Source organism: Mus caroli, unplaced genomic scaffold (assembly GCF_978045245.1).
Source record: "Mus caroli unplaced genomic scaffold, Mus_caroli_1 scaffold_11, whole genome shotgun sequence".
Lineage (NCBI taxonomy): Eukaryota > Metazoa > Chordata > Mammalia > Rodentia > Muridae > Mus > Mus caroli.
In genome coordinates, this window is record NW_028227266.1 from 52,338,627 (window position 1) to 52,358,804 (window position 20,178).

The 20,178-nt window shown below is 45.6% G+C and overlaps 1 protein-coding gene across 1 annotated transcript in view; it reads left to right on the top strand.

Moving 5' to 3' along the window:
• The first annotated feature begins 310 nt into the window (after positions 1–310).
• Gldn (gliomedin) overlaps positions 311–20,178 on the top strand; it is a 50,914-nt gene continuing 31,046 nt past the window's right edge. The window contains exon 1 of the mRNA XM_021171540.3: positions 311–778. Coding sequence (XP_021027199.1) covers positions 416–778 — 363 coding nt within the window. The 5' untranslated portion in view covers positions 311–415. The remainder of the gene's footprint in view (positions 779–20,178) is intronic.

The following is a 20,178-nucleotide window of genomic DNA, read 5'->3' on the forward strand; positions in this document are numbered from 1 at the left end:
ATGGTTTTCTCCAAAGATGACTGGAGGGAGAAGGGGGTGGAATCTAGAAACTTCTCAGGCTTTAAGAATTCCTGCCCTCCTCCTCAGTCTGACCCTGACTATGCCCGTCTGGACCCTGGCAATGCCCACGGGCAGGACAGCAAGAAAAGGAAGGGAGGCCTGTTTGCTATTTGCTTGGTTGCCCCTCCTCCGCACTTGTCTCCTCTGGCTTCTCACCCCCTTGCTGCCCGCCTGTCCCTCTGGGCTTCTGGGGCGCCACCACTACTGTCCCCAACCCGCTTCGCCAGACGGGTCTAAAGACAGCCTGACTCACGGCTCTGCCACCAGCCCACGGCTCACGCGAGGCTTTAAAGCCTCTGCCACTGCGAGAGGAGGCCCAGTACTACCCTGAGACGCCCGGCCTGAGCACGCAGACATGACCCGAGCCGCAGAGCGAGGCCAAGGGGCTACAGGTTGGGGACTGCGCGGCGCCCTGGTGGCCATAGCGCTGCTGTCCGCACTGAATGCCGCGGGCACCGTGTTCGTGCTGTGCCAGTGGCGGGGGTTAAGCGCGGCGCTGCGGGCGCTGGAGGCTCAACGCGGCCGAGAGCAGCGCGAGGACAGCGCCCTACGCGCCTTTCTGGCCGAATTGAGTCGTGCGCCGGGCTGGGTCCCCGAACCACCCCAGGACCCCATGAGCGCAGCGCGCAACAAGCGCAGCCACAACGGCGAGCCTGCGTCACACATCCGCGCCGAGAGCCAGGACATGATGATGATGATGACCTACTCCATGGTGCCGGTAGGCAGGGGCTCGTCCCTGTGGCGCCCCCGTCAGGCTGGGGCAGAGGGAGGTGATGGGAGCCGGGATTCCCTGGCCAGGGGCAAGGTCCTAGAGAGAATCTTGGGTATCTGTGTGGCTAAGGAGGTCATCCTGGCACGCTGCTTAACTCTTTTGAGATCAGTCTCTTTATCTACAGGGACCGGGCAGGGCAAGCCTTCACTTCTGACATCTTTTGAGTCTGCAGGTAAATGAGGGACGTGAGCAGTATTAAGAGCCTTTCTCAACTTTTGTCAAAAGTTTCCTGGGTGTGAACTGACCCACAGCAACAGCAGCCTGTGTCAGAGTCTCGGAAACCAAAGAGGCGACTTTTCTTCAACAAAGGATTCCTTTGCCAGGCACAGTCTAGTAGTTAGGCTTCCCATCTGGCCCGGTCCCATTACTGTAAGACTACAACCAAACTTGTCACCTATATGCTGGAACAACTTCTGAGTTGTCTGTGGCTCTCAAGCTGTTCCAAATAGGAGGGACTGATGCAGTGTAACTTTTATTAGCGTGCGAATACGTACTGATGAAGCCAAGGTTCTTAATGTGGGTCACTTCACAAGCTCAGAATAATGGAAAGCCAGAACTGCTGGTGTGAGCCGTCTCTTACATGCAACGTCTGTGTGCAGCCAGGGAAGGTTCCTGCATTAATCTTTTTTTTTTTTTTCTGTTAATCACCCACTCTTCCCTCCCTCCCTCCCTCCCTCCCTCCCTCCCTCCCTCCATCTTTCCTTTCCTTTCCTTTCCTTTCCTTTCCTTTCCTTTCCTTTCCTTTCCTTTCCTTTCCTTTCCTTTCCTTTCCTTCCCTTCCCTTCCCTTCCCTTTCCTTTCCTTTCCTTCCTTCCTTCCTTCCTTCCTTCCTTCCTTCCTTCCTTCCTTCCTTCCTTCCTTCCCTCCTTCCTCCCTCCCTCCCTCCTTCCTTCCTTCCTCCCTCCCTCCCTCCCTCCCTCCCTCCCTCCATCTTTCCTTTCCTTTCCTTTCCTTCCCTTCCCTTCCCTTTCCTTCCTTCCTTCCTTCCTTCCTTCCTTCCTTCCTTCCTTCCTTCCTCCCTCCCTCCCTCCCTCCCTCCCTCCCTCCCTCCCTCCCTTCCTTCCTTCCTTCCTTCCTTCCTTCCTTCCTTCCTTCCCTTCCTTCCTTCCTTCCTTCCTTCCTTCCTTCCTTCCTTCCTCCCTCCCTCCCTCCTTCCTCCCTCCCTCCCTCCCTCCCTCCCTCCATCTTTCCTTTCCTTTCCTTCCCTTCCCTTTCCTTCCTTCCTTCCTTCCTTCCTTCCTTCCTTCCTTCCTTCCTTCCCTCCCTCCTCCCTCCCTCCCTCCCTCCCTCCTCCCTCCCTCCCTCCCTCCCTCCCTCCCTCCCTTCCTTCCTTCCTTCCTTCCTTCCTTCCTTCCTTCCTTCCTTCCTTCCTTCCCTCCCTCCCCCCTCCCTCCCTCCCTCCTCCCTCCCTCCCTCCCTCCCTTCCTTCCTTCCTTCCTTCCTTCCTTCCTTCCTTCCCTCCTTCCTCCCTCCCTCCTTCCTTCCTTCCTTCCTTCCTTCCTCCCTCCCTCCCTCCCTCCCTCCCTTCCTTCCTTTGACAGTTTCATGTAACCTAGGATGGCCTTCAACTGGCTGTTGTAGCCAAGGGTGACCTTGGACTTCAGCTCTTCCCCACCCCCCACCCCCGCCTTGGTGTCAGAATTACAGACTTGTGCCACAACACCCCTGGGCCTCTCTACATTCTCCAAGCAATTCCCTTCCTGAGAGTTGAGAAACACTAGTCTAAAGCAAAGACTTTTAAAGAAAAACCTCCTTTTTTCCAGTTTTCGGGTGTTCCGTTTTGGTTGGTTTGCATCCAGTGGCTCTTTAACAGCTAGCTACACTTAGGTCACGTCCCCCACCCCCACCCCCCTGCCCTGGGCCCCCTCCATTTCCCATTCCCCTTTCATCTGCTCCAATAGCCATGGCCTTATTTCACTTTATAATTAGAACATGTCCAATTGACCCTCCAAGTCCAGTGAGCCATACTTTGGAATCCTATGTATTTGAAGAGAAGTCTACTTTAAACATGTGCTGTTACTAAAGAAGCTTTCAACGACTGTGTGTGAGTTGAAAGGCTTTTAGGACAACAAACACCACACACTCCAAATACCTAGTCTGAGAAAGGTCGAGCTTTCCATTTCTAGCCTCACATTTTCACTCAAGTAAAAATTTAAAAATGAAGCCTAAGCAAACATTTCAGAAACTCCAGCCTCTCTGTAAGATGAAGAGGACTCGCTGGGGGAACCCTAGGGCACTCTTTTGGCCCTTGATTCTGCATTTTAAGGGTTTTTAAAAACCTTCCAAGAGAGATGCACCTGAGCAACAACACTTTCTACCTCCAATCCTGCGTTTAAGGTAGGTGGTTTGGATCCAAATTGCAGCCCTTTCAGTCACTAACCAGAGAAAGAGCTCATTTCCCAGGTCCCTCTGAACACCTGCTGCTGTTACAGATCAGCACAGAAACTGCAGCGAGCAGCTTAGCAGCACCCCCCGCTGACCTCACATCTGCAGTGCTGCGTCTGTTGAGACCTTTTTGAGTCCCTGAGGGAGATGCAGCAAGAGCAGAATATAGTGGTCACACTGATAAGTGTGAGCACCTCTCATCATGTCTTCATGGAAGTAGTCGGGGGTGCCATACATGCTCTAAGAACACTGCAACCCCACAGTGCACATAAGTATCCTGGGCACGTTGGGCAGTGCAGGTTTCGATTCATATGGTCTAGGACAGTGGTTCTCAACCCTCCTAATGCTGAGACCTTTCAATCCCTTCATGCTGTGGTGACGCCCAACCATAAAATGATTTTGTTGCTACTTCACAACTGTAATTTTACTCCTGTTATGAATCCTAATGTAAATATCTGATATGTGCCCCCCCCCCATGGGTGTCGTGATGTAGAGGTTAAGACCCACTCTCGGGTCTAAGGTATGAAATTCTGCATGGCAAACAAGTGTCTACCATACCAGTGCTGCAGGTTTAAGGGCCACATTTTGAGTACGGAGGTCCTAGAACCCTAGAGTCATCAGAGACACCTGAAACCTTATCAGTGCCTGAATCCACCCTAGATATTATTCCAAGTGGATCGGTCTGAGGTGTGGCCTGGGATGGAGAGGTCCCTTACTGGCAGACAGGAGATTGATATGAGGTCCCGAGGATAGTCGGGTATCTGGTTTAAATGCTTTCTGTTCCCACCAGGCCTTGCTTTAAGCAATGGAGCCAATTTCACTGCTGAAATGCCTTTGTCTGTCTGTCTGTCTGTCTGTCTGTTTTGCTTTATATTAGCAATATACTTCTTATCCTCACAAATTTTCTCTTCAAGAAACCAATTTGTTACAAAGAAAAAAATCTCTGGGCATCTCAAGTAGACTTGTTAGGTCTTAGGAAGTCTTAACAGTTAAGAGAAGACTCTAGAATAAATCATGGAAGTAGACATGTCTACTTCTTATGATTGAAATACCCATCCACCCCCAGGGCCCTTTTCTATAGTATCAGATCTTGAGTGTAAGATCTGTGGACCATCCCAGGGCCTCAGGCTCAGACCCTTATGTTGGAGATCTAAGGACAAGAAGCAAGCTCTATGCAGATTAATGCCAGCATTTTCAAATAACCTTCCAGAGTGGCCGGTTTATCCAAGACTAGCTTCCTTCCTTGTGGGTTGTTTCTGTGCTTTTGGCTAAAACAAAAAGCACGCAGCTCACTCAGCATGGGCTTTCTGATCTGTACACACTGGTTGGTAGCTGTAAATGACTTTTTTATTTTTTTAAAAGAAAAATCAGTAATTACTGCTGAAGTACAGTTAATTTGGCATATACAGGCATATTAATGATTTTTTTTAAAGCAAGGGAATGTTTTGGAGGAAAGGTGTTGAGTGGGACAGTAGGCATAACTAGGGGAGCACCTGGCCAGAAAGAGGAGAAGGGACACAGGAATCCATGGTAAGGATGAGCACTGATCTACCTCCTCCTGTCCTGTAGGGGGCACACTGCTGCCTCGTTTCTCTTTCCCACAACCTTTGGTAATCTCTTCCAGCAGAATCAATCTGCCTCCCCTCCCCACGTCTCTCTATGCTCATCCCTCTTCTCCTGCCCCTCCTTCTCCTAGCTCCTCTTTCTTTATATCTTACTGATGCCCTGGTACCTTTACTCTGTTATCTTCTCTGACCCCAAATCTAGAGCATCCAGAAGAACTTTCATTAAAAAAAAAAATCCAAGTAGCATAGAAAACCTGCAATGCACAGAGGCTGATGACTATAACTCCATAGCAATGTTAGCCGTGGGTACCAAGCACACTCCCACACCTGAGATATCATTCAAAAGTCTGGATACTTCTCTAATAAGAAAGCTACATTTTTTTCTATAAGTAAATCCAAATAATTTATCAAGGAAGATAAGAATAATTAAATAACTTTCTGATACTACATGGGGCATATGATAGAGTTTAAGACCTACCCCAGATTGCTATTTTAGAGAGGGCTTTACTATGTCATAGGCTAGCCTTCAGATATCCCTCTATCTGCCTGAGTCTCCTAAGCACTGATTTTACCATACCTAGCTCTTGGTTTAATATATTTTCTATATATTTAAAAAATTATTTCATGTGTACTGGTGTTTTGCCCGCATGTATGTCTGTGTGAGGGTGTTTGATCCTCTGGAACTGGAGCTACGGACAGCTGTGAGCCACCATGCTGAAAACTAGGGTTCTCTGGAAGAGTAGGCAGTGCTCTTAACCGTTTTATTTTGCTTTGTCAACCAGACCAGCCTCAACCTCAACTCAGAGATCCACCTGCCTCTGCTTCCCAAGTGCTGGGATTAAAGCCACATGACACCGTTCCCCAATTTTCTATAATTTTAAAGGTTTATTTTATGGTATGCATTTTACCTGCATGTATGTGTATGTGCCATGTGTTTGCCTGGGAGTCAGAAGAAGGCTTCAGATCACCCTGGAAATAGAGTTACAGAAGGTTGTGAGCCACCATTTGGGTGCTGGAAACCCAACCAGGGTCCCACCAAGTGTTCTTAAACACCGACCCATCTCTCCAATACTTTTTAACGTATAACATTATAATGCAAATCAATAGATGCTGTCTTAACAAGGTAAAATATAATGAGAATCTCTTGCCTTCAAAACCAACTTTCCACTCACTGGCAATCATCCCAAGAGCCCTGTCGACCATTGCTATAGGTGGCTCAGTTTGTCCTAGGATTAGCCAGAGAAACTAGACAAAAGAAAGTAGTCAAATATGTGTTAAGAAGTGAAAGTCTGGCTCTCATTAGATTATATTATTACCTGGAAAACCCAAGAAAAGTTGCTGATAACTTATAATAACAATAACAGAATTCCGTGGGAAGTAAAAATGTAAGTTTCATTCCACCTTCTCACTTCCCTGGACACACTCAGTACCTCCCAACCTCACCTTCCTGCTCTATTCTGTTTTCCTTTGTAACTCACTGAGTCCGTGAGTGCTTCTTGCTACAATGTTAACAGATCCCATTGGCTTGATCTTGTGTGAGTAACTGTGGCTGCAGAGAGCTCAGGGTGCAAAGGACTTAGAAAGTTCAGAAGGCAGCATTCACAGCTCTACCTCTAGGTCTCAAACAGGGAACAAATGGCTGAGGTTTCTATTTAACATATCAAAGCAGATTCTGACTGCAGGGTTCTCCCAGCTTCTCTCTGTTCCGATCAAAGCCTACCCTGAACTCTCCAGCCCAGGGGCTGGGCCTTCAGCGGCTCTTCCCTATATAATCCAGCCATTTGGCTACACTGCCCCACCCCTTCTACCTCTCTCACCCCCCACCCCCCACCTTACCTTTGTTTCCTCATCTCCTGGCTTTCACCTCTCTCCTCCCCATCTATTCTCACAGGGTGGATCAGTCTGTCCATGTTCACTCTGGACTCACCCAGGTTCCTCTGGCTTGCTCACCTTCATATCTACATAAACCTTTTCCTCCACCATACTTAAGAGCAGTTATAAAGTCTCTTTATAACTTATTTTTCCAATCTGGTGTGATACCTAACACTGCCCATCCTCTGGTTCTAACGTTCTGTCCCCTCTTCTTCCATGTTCTGTGAGCCTTGGTGAGATTGATCGATATGTCCCACTTACCACTAATTCTCAAATATCACTTATTCTCAAGACTTTGAACAGTTGGAAGATTTTTTTTCCCTTTGGTTTTGTTTTGTTTTTTTATTACCTGCCATCCACTGCAGAAAGATTTCTTTGGGGCTAACAGGACAGTTCAGCAGTTGAGGGCACTTACTGCAGATTCTGTTTCCAGCACCCACGGGGTTGCTCACGACCTGTAACCCCAGTTTCAGGGGGCTCATGACCTTGTCTGGTCTCTGTGGGCACTACGTGTGTATACTGCACAGACATATATGTGAGCCAAATACCCATACACATAAAAATACTTTTCTCTGACCAGGATTGAGAGCAGCAGTAAACGGTGGGTATGAACATAAATATTCAATAGGTGAATGGTCTCCCTTGCCGTGGGTCTCAGGCATGAATTCCCTTTTGGAAGCAGGTCTCAGATCAAATCAGAAAGCAGTTAGTCAACCCCATTGTGTGTGTGTGTCATTATTGTACCTTGCCTGGTAAGTTGATACTGTAGCATGCAGGGCCTAGTGCTGGTGAGACCACTGAGGACTTTTCCCTCTGCTGTCCAGTGCTTCCCAGTACAGGGAAAGCTAGAGGACAGATAGGAAGTTGCCAGATTAGTTCAAAAATCCTGTAGCCAAAGGGTATGCTATCTTTAGCCGTAGGGTCTTGTCTGGTTATGGAGGGATAACAAGAGTGACGGCGATGGTCTGTGGTTTGGGTGCCTCTGGGGCCTCCTTGACTAATAATTTACATGGAAGCATCCTGTGACTGGATTTTCATTTAATAACCCATGTCTTGGGGAAAGCATTGGCCACCCATTCATGATAGTCCTATTTAAGTGTTTTACATTATATTTTTATTAGCTTATGAAGTACTATGTTCCCATAAGGCTTCTTCTTACATCCTTACACTTGGTAACACCCTGCCTCAGCCACTTGTCCCCCTTTCTCCTGTCCTTGCTTAAACCATTTCCCCCCCAGTTCCTGCCCCCAAATGTCTCTTAAACACGTTGGAGAAAATCAGTTTTTAAAAAATGTATTTGTTTTGTTTAACATGTATGAGTGTTTTGCCCACATGTATGTCTGTGCGCCATGCGTACGCCTGGTACCCGCAAAGTCAGAAGAAGGCATTGCATCCCCTAAAACTGGAATTGCCTTGCGCGTGCTGGGAGTCAAACCTGAGTCCTCTGCAAGAACGAGTTCTCTTACCCACTAAGCCATCTCTCCAGCCCCAGTTATCTTAGTTATTATTTGCCATGACTAGATAATAAAAGTTTGACCTCACCCTGTGCCGCCGAGGAAGCTGAAGGGAAATAGCCCGGCTCTTGTCCCGCTGTTAGGGTGAGAAACGACACAGCCCACGAGGAAATCAATTTGGCAGATCTAGAAAAATTGAGACGACATTTCCCCTTTGACCCCGCAGTCTCATTCATGAGAGCATATCTTACACAATAGATTACCATGCCCATGAGTGGCATGTTGTTAGTCAGTAGTTGCAGAATCTCTGTGACTACAAAAGGCTATGATGACCACGTTCATCCATCATGTAAGAAGCTGCCCCACAGCACTGATAAGGAGCAGTGTAACAAGAACGAGGCGATTCTCTGTCTGCTTGAACTAATCCCCAGATGCAGTCCAGGCAAAGGAAATTAGGCAGAAAAAGCGTGTACTGTTTTACCTTGTACCTAAGAAAATGGAAAATAAATAGAAAAAAAAAACTTACAGAGGGTGAAAATGATCTTTTCATTATTATTTAGCTTTCTGTGTTGTTTCTGAGTATTTGGTTGACATACTCTTTTCTTGACATGGATGAAAAGGCCCACAAAGCACAGGTAACGAACGAGTCTGCAGCCCCTGAGCACATCCGCCCCTATGACAACCCCAGGTTCTTAGCTCATTTTCTGCTCTTATAACAAAACACCCGTAGCAGGTAGTTTGTAATAATCAAACCTTATTTGGCTCATAGTTACATAAGTCCAGGAACATGGGTGCTGGATCCAGAGAACTCCTGACACGTCATCTGTCATCCCGTCATCCGTGGCAAGGCACCACAAGGCTGTTAGCTCAGATCTTTTTCTTATAGTGATGCTGATGTAGTCATGGGGGAGAAGACCCCTCATTTGATCCTAATCACCTCCCTAAGTCCCAACTTCCAAATACAAGTAACAAAAGAATTTGAGGGGTTGGTTCCCAACATGTGGCTTTGGGGAACTCATTTACTGCAGCACATGCCCTGACTGAAGCACACAGCAAATGCTTGCTGATGGCAGCCATGCAAGAATCAGAGGCCACTCTTAATTGTTTTCAGGAGAAGTAAAAACATCTGACTTTTCATAAGAAATATCTCAAGTTTTAAATATTGACAGCAGAGCAAGGAGGAGGAAGGGAGGAAAGGAAGAAGGGAGGGTAGGAGGGAGGGAGGAAGGGAGGAAAGAGGGAATGAAGGAATGAAGGAAGGAAGGAAGGAAGGAAGGGAGGGAGGGAGGGAGGGAGGGAGGGAGGGAGGGAGGGGAGTTAGTTGGAACAATTTTGACTAAACAACATTCACATTGCTAGAGGCCATCTTAGCACATCCAGAGTCCTAAGTGTAACAGTTGTGTCTTGGGTGGTTTTAAACAAACTTGATTTATTTAACTTGATCACAGCCTTGTTATTTACAAGCCTGATTCAGAATACTTGGGGGGGGGGCTGGGGAGGTAACCACTAATATGATTGTTAGAATTTAGGTAGAAGTGATTTCTGGCATTTGGTTTGGTTCAGCTTGATTTATTTTATTTTTAAGTGTGTCTGTCTGTCTGTGTGCATCTGTGTGTGTGTCTAGGTTTTATGTGCACACTGAGTGCAGGTTCCCACAGAGGTCATCAGAAGAAGGTGTCAGACCCTAACATTGCCAGTGCATAGCTTTACTGAAGTGTGCTGACCCCGCACTAACCATCATTCCTGGGGAAGTGCTGGGGTTGGTGAACCCAAGCTGCTAAGTCAGCATAGTCCCCTGACTGCAAGACAGAGCCACTGTGAGGGTGTGGCTGCACTCAGGAGGTGGGGCCTAGGCTGAGCCAAGCTACTGCCTTCCCAGATCAGGAGCAGTCCATGTTGAGACAGATTCTAAGCATTTACTAACCCCAAATGTCTGCCCTCTTACGATTCTGCCCTGTTCAGTTGAGGAGATAACAAATACCCCAGGAGCTCCCGTCATAAGGAAGGGACATGATTAGAGATTAGCCTGATACAAGAGCATACAAAAGAGGGTAGCCAAAATAAAAAGCCACATGCAGACTTGGCAAATGGGTTTCTGTATCTTCGGGGTGGCATTTGTGCCAGAGAAGTGTTATTAGAGAAAACCTGGCACTCTGTGGGTAGTTCGGATGTCAGGAGCTCTCCTTAATGGTGGAGTGAGAACTTGAAGTAACATCTCTGCTAGAATTTTGTCTGTTGGTCTTAATACTTCGAGCAACTCCCGTAAATCTGGCTGTGCCTTAGGTAATGCTAGTATGCAGAGGAAGACTGGAGAGCTGACCCCTTCACTACAGCCTTCAGATCCTTCTTTGTGAACACCTAACTTTGCATAGGCACTAAGAAAACATAGTGTTGGGACACTTCATTCTATTATATCCATCAGTTCCACAGCTACAGATGCAATCCAGCACACATTAAAAATAATTGAGGGTTCTCTCTCTCTCTCTCTCTCTCTCTCTCTCTCTCTCTCTCTCAGTTGCTCTCCATCTTATTGTCTTTCTGTGTGCGTACAAGTGTTGCATGCACGCACATGTATGTGCACATACGTGAGAGGCAGAGGATGCTGTCAGGCATGTTTCCCTGTCACTCCCTACTCCCGATTCTTTTTAAGACAGGTCCAGCTTTTTGTAGGTACTGAGAATCCAAATTCAGATTCACCTTTGTTCAACAGCCACATCACCAACTGAGCCATCTCTCCAGCCCTGCTTATTCTATTTTATTCTTTGAGTTAGGTCTCCTGTAACAAAGCTGGTCTCCAACTTAATAGCTGAGGGTGGCTTTGAACTTTGTGATCCACCTGCTTATGCCTCTGAAGTACTAGTGTTACAGACATGTGTCACCATATCTGGCTGAAAATAATTGTTTCTGTATTAAATTTGTAGGGTTTTTTTCTTTCACTAGTCACTTAGACATGGTTTCAAGTATGTAGGAAGACATCCACACCTTATATGCAAATACTATGCCATCTTACACAGAGACTCAAGCATTTGTGGATTTGGTGGCAGAAGGTCTGCTAATGGCATCTGTGGTGCAGCTATATAAAATTGCCATGGTCATCTAAGGACATATGGAAAAAAAAAATAGTGGGTCGGGACTGCACTTCTGGAGCCATGAGAATAGGGAAATGGTGTTGACCAAATGGATGGCAGGAAGCCATGTGGACCTGTTCCCATAGAGCTATTAAAAGGAACTTAGTAAAGCCTACCTCATGGTTGGTCTGGTCTCTTTCCAGCCAAAGCAGCAGAGGCAGTAGGAGTAAGCCTGCTGAGCCTTCCAACCAGAACACTGCCTTGTAGAGCCCATTGAATCGTCTCTTCTCGGCTTTGCCCTCACCATCTCCAACTCAACGCCACATAAACCCTAAAAAGTGCCTCTTCACACTGGGGGGACAACAAGCCCACAGATCAGCCCACCTGAAACCAACCACACTACATCACAGGCTGAGGATGCTTGACAAGGGAATCTTTGTCAAAGGATGGTTCTCAGCCCACAGATTCTCCCAGGGCCACTGTCCCAAGATTTCCCTGTGACAGGCTTCAGCTCCCTGCTGTGTTGTCAGCCATCATGTACCCGCCCAAAATTTGAGCAATACAGCATCCTTCCTTCACTATTAGGTCCCTATCTAAACTGTATGCCTAAATGACCCCTGAAGTATTTAGGAAAGAACACAGTGGACATGGAAGTCAAGTGGATTTTCAGCTGGGTAGCTGGGTAACCTTGGGCATCTTTGACTTCTCCAAGCCTCTGTGTACTCATCTGCAATACCTGTCTCATGCAGTTTCTCGGAATGTTGAAGCTAATATGAGAGCAGGACCTAGTATCAGAGTCAGGTCTTCAGTAAGTTTGCATTCAAATCCCTAGGCTGGGGATGACATTCAGTGGTAGAGCTTGAGCCAAGCATGTGAAAAGCCCTATGTTCAGTTTAATTCCCAGGTCCACAAACAAGCCAAAAATAGGCACTACCTTAGTCTATTGAGGCACCTGTAACAAAATACCAGAGATTGGGTTCTTTTAAACAACAGAAATTTACTTCTCACAGCCCAGAGTAATGGGAAAGTCTAGGTTCTACATGCCAGCATACTCAGTGTCTGGTAGACCACATCCCAGTTTATAGTTATGGTTCCAGGGGAAGAGTACATATGGGCTCTTAGAGCTATGAATGGAAAGAGCTGATTGGTCATAACATGGTACCTAGTTATCATACGGCAGGAAGATATTATGTGCAGCACTTACAGGAAACTCCGGGCAGGGCCATCCTCCAGATATGGTCAGGTATCTGTGTTTAGAGACAAGGTTAGGCAAAGAAGGGGAAGTCCTGCTGAGAAAGAGAATCTTCCATTTTGCAACTATCCAGACACAATGGACTGTAACTTTAATAGCTGGGTCTTCAACATCCTCTAAAGACCTCAGAAGTACTTTCTGAGTCCTCATTTTTGAATCATTGCTGGATGTAGTAGCACACACCGTTAATCCCATCACTTGGAAGGCAGAGACAGGCAGATCTCTGAGTTGGAGACAATGCTGGTCTACAGAGTGAGTTTCTAGAGCATCCAGGGCTACATAGTGAGATTCTGTCTCAAATGAAACAAAACACCCATTTTATTTTTATAAGGACGTTGACTTCACTTGTGACGCTTTGCTTTTGTGTCCTCATTGCCCCCAAGCCCACCACACTGGCTCTTGTCATTTCTTGATGCTAGCACATTACTTCAATGTAACAACTGGGAGGCGGGAGATGGGAAAACAGCCATAGTATGATGTAATTGTGAGCCCTCTTGCCCTGAGCTCTGAGTTTACTATCTGCTCCCAAATTCCTTCAGCATCCCAGGTGCCTGTATTCTACTTTTATCAGCTGCTACCTTGGGAAACTATGTGGCCTCAAGAAGCTTAGATTGCCATCAAAATAACCTGTCTTTATGTCAATTCCAGTACAACAGAGGTCAGGGGCTGTAGCTAAATGGTAGATGTTTGCCTAGCATGCAAAAGGCCCTAGTTTCATCCCCATAACCTCCCAAAATAAGCAAATAAATAAATAGCAAATCAGAATTAACCTTCATATGGCAGCAAGACAGACTTCAAGATGCAGGACTTCCCGGCTCCCTACCCTTCTGTATGATACAATGACAGGTAGAATACCTCTGAAAGCCACTGTTATTTTATTTTTTCCTGTCTGTCTCTTCGACTGTTAGCTCCTGCTGGTTCCTATTACTGGCATTCAAAAAACAGACAAACAAAAGTATTCATGCTTTCATTTGGAAAATCAAAAAAATCTGAAGGGAAGACAGAGAAGTGAATACTTCTTAAAAAAAAAAAAAGGATAACTTCTTTCTTGGGGGGAGGGGTCTTGTGTACCCCAGGATACGGTCTGTTACCAAGGAGGGAGTCACCAGAATAGTAGTCATTGAAAGAACACACTTACGTGGTTTAAAAAAAAATTTTTTTTTAAGTCTAAGACATTTTTTTTTCCTTCTACATTCCTCGTGGCCCTCACCCCACCCCCACCATCAAAAAAAAAATCCTTGGCTAAATCTAGTTGACATTCAAGCATAATTTACACGCATTTTTATCTGCAGACTAAAGGTCACATTGTGTGAAGGGAGCTGAAGCTTTCAGGTTTTGATTCTGCCACCAAAAAAAAGGAGAGCATTTTCCAAGCTCATTAGTTGCTTTTATGTCGATCTTCAAGCTTTAACAGCTCCACGTCTTAAATAGATATAATTTACTTCTAGTTTAACTAAAGTTCAGGACACAATTTTCCTTACTGAAAGGTAAAGTTAAAACAAAAAGACCAGCGGAAGATCTTTCAAAATGCAATTTGTGAAGTTTGTTCTGAAGGCAACACAGTGATCTCTTCATTTGCTACTGAGAAAGTTTCTTGTGTTCCCTGAACTGCTGGGAACTTTGGGAGCTCTTCCTCGGCTCTAGCTAAGACCCGGAGAGGACCAGAAGTGAGTGATGGGTAACTGAGCCCAAGGTACAATGCTGAGCAGGGGCTCCAGAACACCTCTACAGTGTGTTGCTTACAGTAACTCGGCAGTGATGGGAAGAGTCTAGAATCTCGTTCATTAGAAGAAATGCCCTCTCCCTTTAGGGAACACTGGTATAAAAAGATTGTTTAAAAAAAAAATCACTTATTGTTTTTTGATGAGGATGGGACCCATTGGGAAGAGACGAGCTCAGAGCTGCCAACAGAGCATACACTAGTGTGTGCCGTGTGCGGAGGCTCTGAGTTTAAGCCCTAACAATGAAAGAAATCGCTGCTGTTATGGAAGGACAGTTTTATGAGTCTGGGCAAGAAGGAGAAGATAACGCTTAAAGTGCAAATCCTGATTTGAGTGTCTAGGGACCGGACTGACAACAGTGAGAGAGAAGGAGCCAGGCCAGGCACCCCCTAAACTGGAGACCTTGAGCAGGAGACATGGAATCAAGGTTGGCTGGCTAGGCTTGAAAATTTTTTAATTTTCACTGTTAAGAATGAAGCCAGTGAGCAATTAGAAGCTGCCGGAGTCCCCTTGTCAGAGGAAGTCGTAAAGAAGAAGAAGATAGCTTTCCAGGAAGAGAGATGCTGTGGTCGAAGATGTGTGCATGGGCTCAAAGCAAGAAGGAGGCTAGGAAGTTATTATATTAATCTAGGCAAGAAAAGACTTGTTTGTGGTCAGGATGGTAGCATTAGAGTGGAGAGGAAAATCTACAGTCTAAAACTACCAAAAGGAATGTGGTGGCTAAACAGAAGGAAAAGAAGTCGTATCTCCAGATCTGATCAGTCAGGGGTCTGAGGGCATCAAAGACAAATGAGAAAGGACAGAAGTGGACTGATTCCGAAACGGGAGGATACTGGGCATGCTTGCCAACTGAATGTGACCTCTTCCAAAAGAGAAACCGGTAGAAGAACTTATTCAGAAAAAGAAGAACACCTTCATTCTGGGGAGAACTCTCTTTTCCACGAGAAAAGAGCTTTACAAATCTATTAATTATCTCAGGGGAAGGGGATGTAACTTATAGGCACATGTCCCAGGTTCAGTCCCCATCACATACCACACAAAAGGCTAAATATTCAAACGGCAGGTTTCTGTATGACCTGACCTCCCAGATCATCATCACTGGGATTGGACGGTGTCTTCACCCTGACCACCAGGCTGGTTAGCAGTGTGACCTTCAGCAGGTCCTTCAGCCTCCAAAGCAGTGGTTCTCAACTGTGGGTCATGACCCCTTTTGAGGTCAAATGACCCTTACACAGAGGTCACCTATCAGATATCCTGCATATCAGATATTTACATTATGATTCATAACAGTAGCAAAATTATAGTTAATGAAGTAGCAACAAAATAATTTTATGGTTGGGGTCACCACAACATGAGGAACTGTATTAAAGGGTCACCATTAGGAAAGGTTGAGAACCAGTGCTCTGAAGACAAACATAGAAATGCATAAGCTGTAAGGTAACAGGAGGATTCAGTTATATTACATGCAAGAACCATAGGCGCTTTCCTGCGACTCACTGTATGTCTTTATTTTCTCTCTTTATTTCAAAGGAGAGTAAGTTTTAGCTTTATCTATCTCTTCTTCAATGTTCCCCTTCTAAGTAGATATGTTTCTGTCTTATACTGGTCTTCTCAGGAATTTCTTTTTCTTCGTTTTACAAAATTGTGTTGAGTAAGAATTCTAGATTGAAATCTGCGTGTGGAGGTGCGCACACACCATGTGTGTGCATACAGCTTGGGAAGCGAGTGTGAGGCCCTCCATTCACCTCCTCCCCTCCCACTCCATACAACAGCCACACAAAACAAACAAACAAAAGAACACTGGAGTCTCACTTGCATTTAAAAAAAAAATACTGTAGCTGTCTTCAGACACACCAGAAGAGGGCATCGGATCCCATTACAGATGGTTGTGAGCCACCATGTGGTTGCTGGGAATTGAGCTGAGGACCTCTGGAAGAGCAGTCAGTGCTCTTAACCACTGAGCCATCTCTCCAGCTCCCCAACACAATCCCCCTGTCTCTCCCCACCCCCTCATGTTTTCATTGCTCTGATGCACACAAGCAGACATAGGGCCACAACACCTGGGGACTGAGACAGGAAGATTGTGACTTCAGGGCCAGTCTGGGAACTAGAGAAAGACTGTGGCATTAATAAAGAAATAAAGCCCTCAGTTTGGGCAAAAGAGCAGGCTTTAGGGTGTGACCCTCGGAACTCTAACAGCACCAGTGTTAACTTCTCATAAGGAAAGCGCAGGCTTTAGGGTATGACCCTCGGAACTCTAACAGCACCAGTGTTAACTTCTCATAAGGAAAGCGTGGTGTAAGCGGTGAAGGATGCATTCTTTCCAGCAACTGAGCAAATATTTCTTGAATTTCCTCACACTGCTATTCCAGTCCCTGTCAGGAAGAGCCGCGCTGCAGAGCTGACAGCCATCCACAGAGCTCACTGTAGACAGCACTGCTTTGGGAGAAGGAGGAGTCCCCTGGGTTCCTAGGGACCCCAAGCAGAATGAAGGACCAGAAGATGACCAGGCCAGGCTCACTTGCCCAGCTGGTTTTCTTACGGGACTAGGACTCCACACCAGCTGGGACCTAGACCTACCTCAGAGTTGCACTGTTGAGCCTTAGGCCAGCTCCATCACATCAAATTAGAATTTCAAGAGCTTATTATGAATATGGAAAACAGTTCACAGGCTAAGAGACTTCATATCAAAAAAAGATTTGCACAGTCTCAGTTTTATAACGCTCCTACCACAGTTTTAAAACATAAATATTCTGACTCCCCTCACTCTGCTAAGAGTGTATGTGCATGTATGTGTGTGCATGTGTGTATGTGCGTGTGCGTGTGTGTATGTGCGTGTGTGTGTGCATGTATGTGTGTGTGTGCGTGTGTGTGTGTGCATGTGTGTGTGTGCGTGTGTGTGTGTGCATGTGTGTATGTGCGTGTTCGTGTGTGTGCATGTGTGTATGTGCGTGTGTGTGCATGTGTGTATGTGCGTGTGTGTGTGTGTGCATGTATGTGTGTATGTGCGTGTGTGTCTATGCATGTGTGTATGTGCGTGTGTGTGTGTGCGCACGTGCATGCGCCAGCATATGTCTTCCCCCTAAAGTGGCCTGAACTTGCAATCCTCCTACCTCTACCTCCTGCCTGCTACACCAGGTGAGCACCACCACACACAGCTACACATTCTCTTTGAAGGCAAGACACTCTTTAAACTGGCTTATCTCCCTCTGTTTTGTTTAATTTTGTCAGCTTTTGCTGCCAAGGACAGAGTACTTGGTATTTATGTTTAAAGTTAGGTTTGGGGAGGAAGAAGTAAGTAGGGCTGCCGTTTCCATTAGGTGCCTACAGATGGCTGGCCTTGAGTATCTTTTTGTTGTTGTTGTTGTTGTTAATTTTTAAACGAAGGTAAACTGCATGTTCCTTTGGGAATTGCAGAATTTCTTCACACACTGGCCACGTGGAAGAGCCTGCCTTTCTTGACTGAGTCCAGATTATCTGACCACAACTTCAGACCTCTGGGTAGTCTTTCATCATCTGTGGTTTTGAACCACACCAGTAAGGAACATTCTTAGAGCTCTTTTGTCTCCAGCCCAAGGAATCTGATAATGGCAGGCTAATTATCAGATCCTGGGAGCTTTTGTTAGGTCATTTACATGCTCATCATAGTAACTTACACAATTGAGAACAGTCCTAAGGAGTTGTTGCTGTCAAGAGGCATAGAACTAAGCTATGTTTATTGGCTTTTTATTTTGGGGGTTGAGGCAGAATCCAATGTAGTCCAGGCTGTTGGGATTAGGGTGTGCTCCAGTCTGGTTTTGTACAGTTCTGGGAATGGAAACCAGAGTTCTTACAAAGTAGGCAAGCACTCTACCCACTGAGCTATGTCTCCAGCCCCCTCAGCTGGCATTTAAACACTATTCCACTGAGCAAAGAAAAGGTATGCATGGGAGAACTTCAGAAGTACCCTGACAGGGCTCATTGTTATGTTGCATGGCTATTATTTGCTTTTTTTTTACTTAACAGTACTCCAAAGCCACTTTTCCAGAAAGTATATTCTGACCCATCACATTGTTTTTGACATAACAGGTCATCAATATGAAACCTGTTATATTAAGGTCGTTTGCCTCATCTTGCTACACAAACCATGTTGCAATGAAAATTCCAATCCAGAAAGCCTTGTATACTTTTCCTACCAGGAGCATGGGATGACTAACTCCATACATAAACAACATAGCATTGTTAATAGCGCTTCCAAGTAAAACAAAAAACCAGGTGAGGCCACTGGAGTATTGAGTTGGTCCTTTCACCTAGGAGTTAGGGAAAGCCTGATTGGAGCCCTCAGTGGAGCTGGCAAAAAGCTGTGGTGAAACAGTATGACTGGCCCAGGGCAATGACCTCTCTGGGGTCGGGAACTGGGATGTAGACAGAGCCTCACCCAGAGTAATGGCTTCAAAGGCCTTTTTCACTTCTATACCCTCAAGTCCTAAATCAAAACCCAAGAAGCCCTCTATACCAATAGAACTCTTGAGTTTGATAATCTAGATTTTGTGACTTTTGATTCTTAATTTTTAGATTTCCATTGAATGGCAGTTTGTGTGTGTGTGTGTGTGTGTGTGTGTGTGTGTGTGTGTGTGTGTGTGTGTTGGGGGGCCACTTCTGGCTTTATGAACCCACAGTTTCATACAGAATGTTTCATTTCAAATATAGTTTTATGGTGCCTAAGTTTATTAAGAGAATATTTTTGAGAAGATTAAAACAATTTCCTATAAAACATGTAAATTGACACTCACCACATAAATGAAGCCAATAAGTCAGGAAATGAAAATTCCCTCCCCACAGTCTCCAGCTGTGCTTGTCCCAGACCAATAATGAGTGTCAGGAAGAAAGGCTCATTTTCCCTATTGATGCTCGGCTGTGGCAAACCAGCTTCTACTGTGATCCCCCAGGCAACAGATGAATCATTGTGAAGTCTTTTCTGGTCTGCTCAATGGGCAATTATATATTTTTTAAAGACAATAAATTTTGTCATGGTGCAGCTGATTACATTCACTTATAAAAATAACTAAAATGCAGTGAATCCTTGGGGGGGGGGTCTGTTCATGTTAAGATAATTATCAAAGCCATTATAGAGTAAAGTGGGCCTGGAGTTGAGCCTCACCTCCCCGCCCCCCACTTCCCAGCAGGCTGTGTGCCCTGAGTAGACAGGGACACTATTAGAAATGAGCACTGCCCAATATGCTTCAGTTGAGAGAGCTGTTGGGCAGTGGAGGCACCTGAGACATTTACAAGGTATTAGCTAATTTCTAGATCGTATCCTATGGTAGAACACATCACTCCCACACCCAGCATCCTCAGGGGATTTCGTCTATGTCCCTTCTTAGATACCAAACTTATAAGATGCTCAAATCCCTTCAAATAAAATAGTGTAGCATTTGAATGTAACCTATGCATGTCTTCTTGTCTACTTTAAGTCACCTCTAGATTCTTTATAAAGCCTAATACAGTATAAATGCTGTGTGCATGATTGTCATATCATTCAGAGAATGACAAAGGAAGTCGGCACATTTTCGGTGCAAGCAGGATTCTTTTCAGCCTGTAGCTGGCTGGATTTATGGGTGCAGATAAAAAGAACCCACTTGTATTTCTTGCACAGTTCAGTTTTACTACATTTGTGTAAATGTGTGATGTGTACTCATTAGCTCAAAAACCTCTTTCTATAGCACTCAACAAATACTGTTGGAAAACACACACACACACACACACACACACACACACACACTACAGGATGGGTTTCCCTCTGGATCCCCTAATGAACGGATTCATTCAACTCAAGAAACTAAATCGCCTTTTCTTCAAGCCAAGGGATTGGGGGGGGGGTTGTTTGTTTGGTTGGTTTTTTTACTTTTAATTGTGTGTATCTATATGTGTCAGTGTGCATGCACACACCTGAGTCCAGAGGCCTCCAGAGCCAGAAGAAGATTTTGGATGCCCTGGATCTGGAATTGCAGGCAGTAAGTGTGGGAACTGAACTTCAGTCCTCCCAAGAG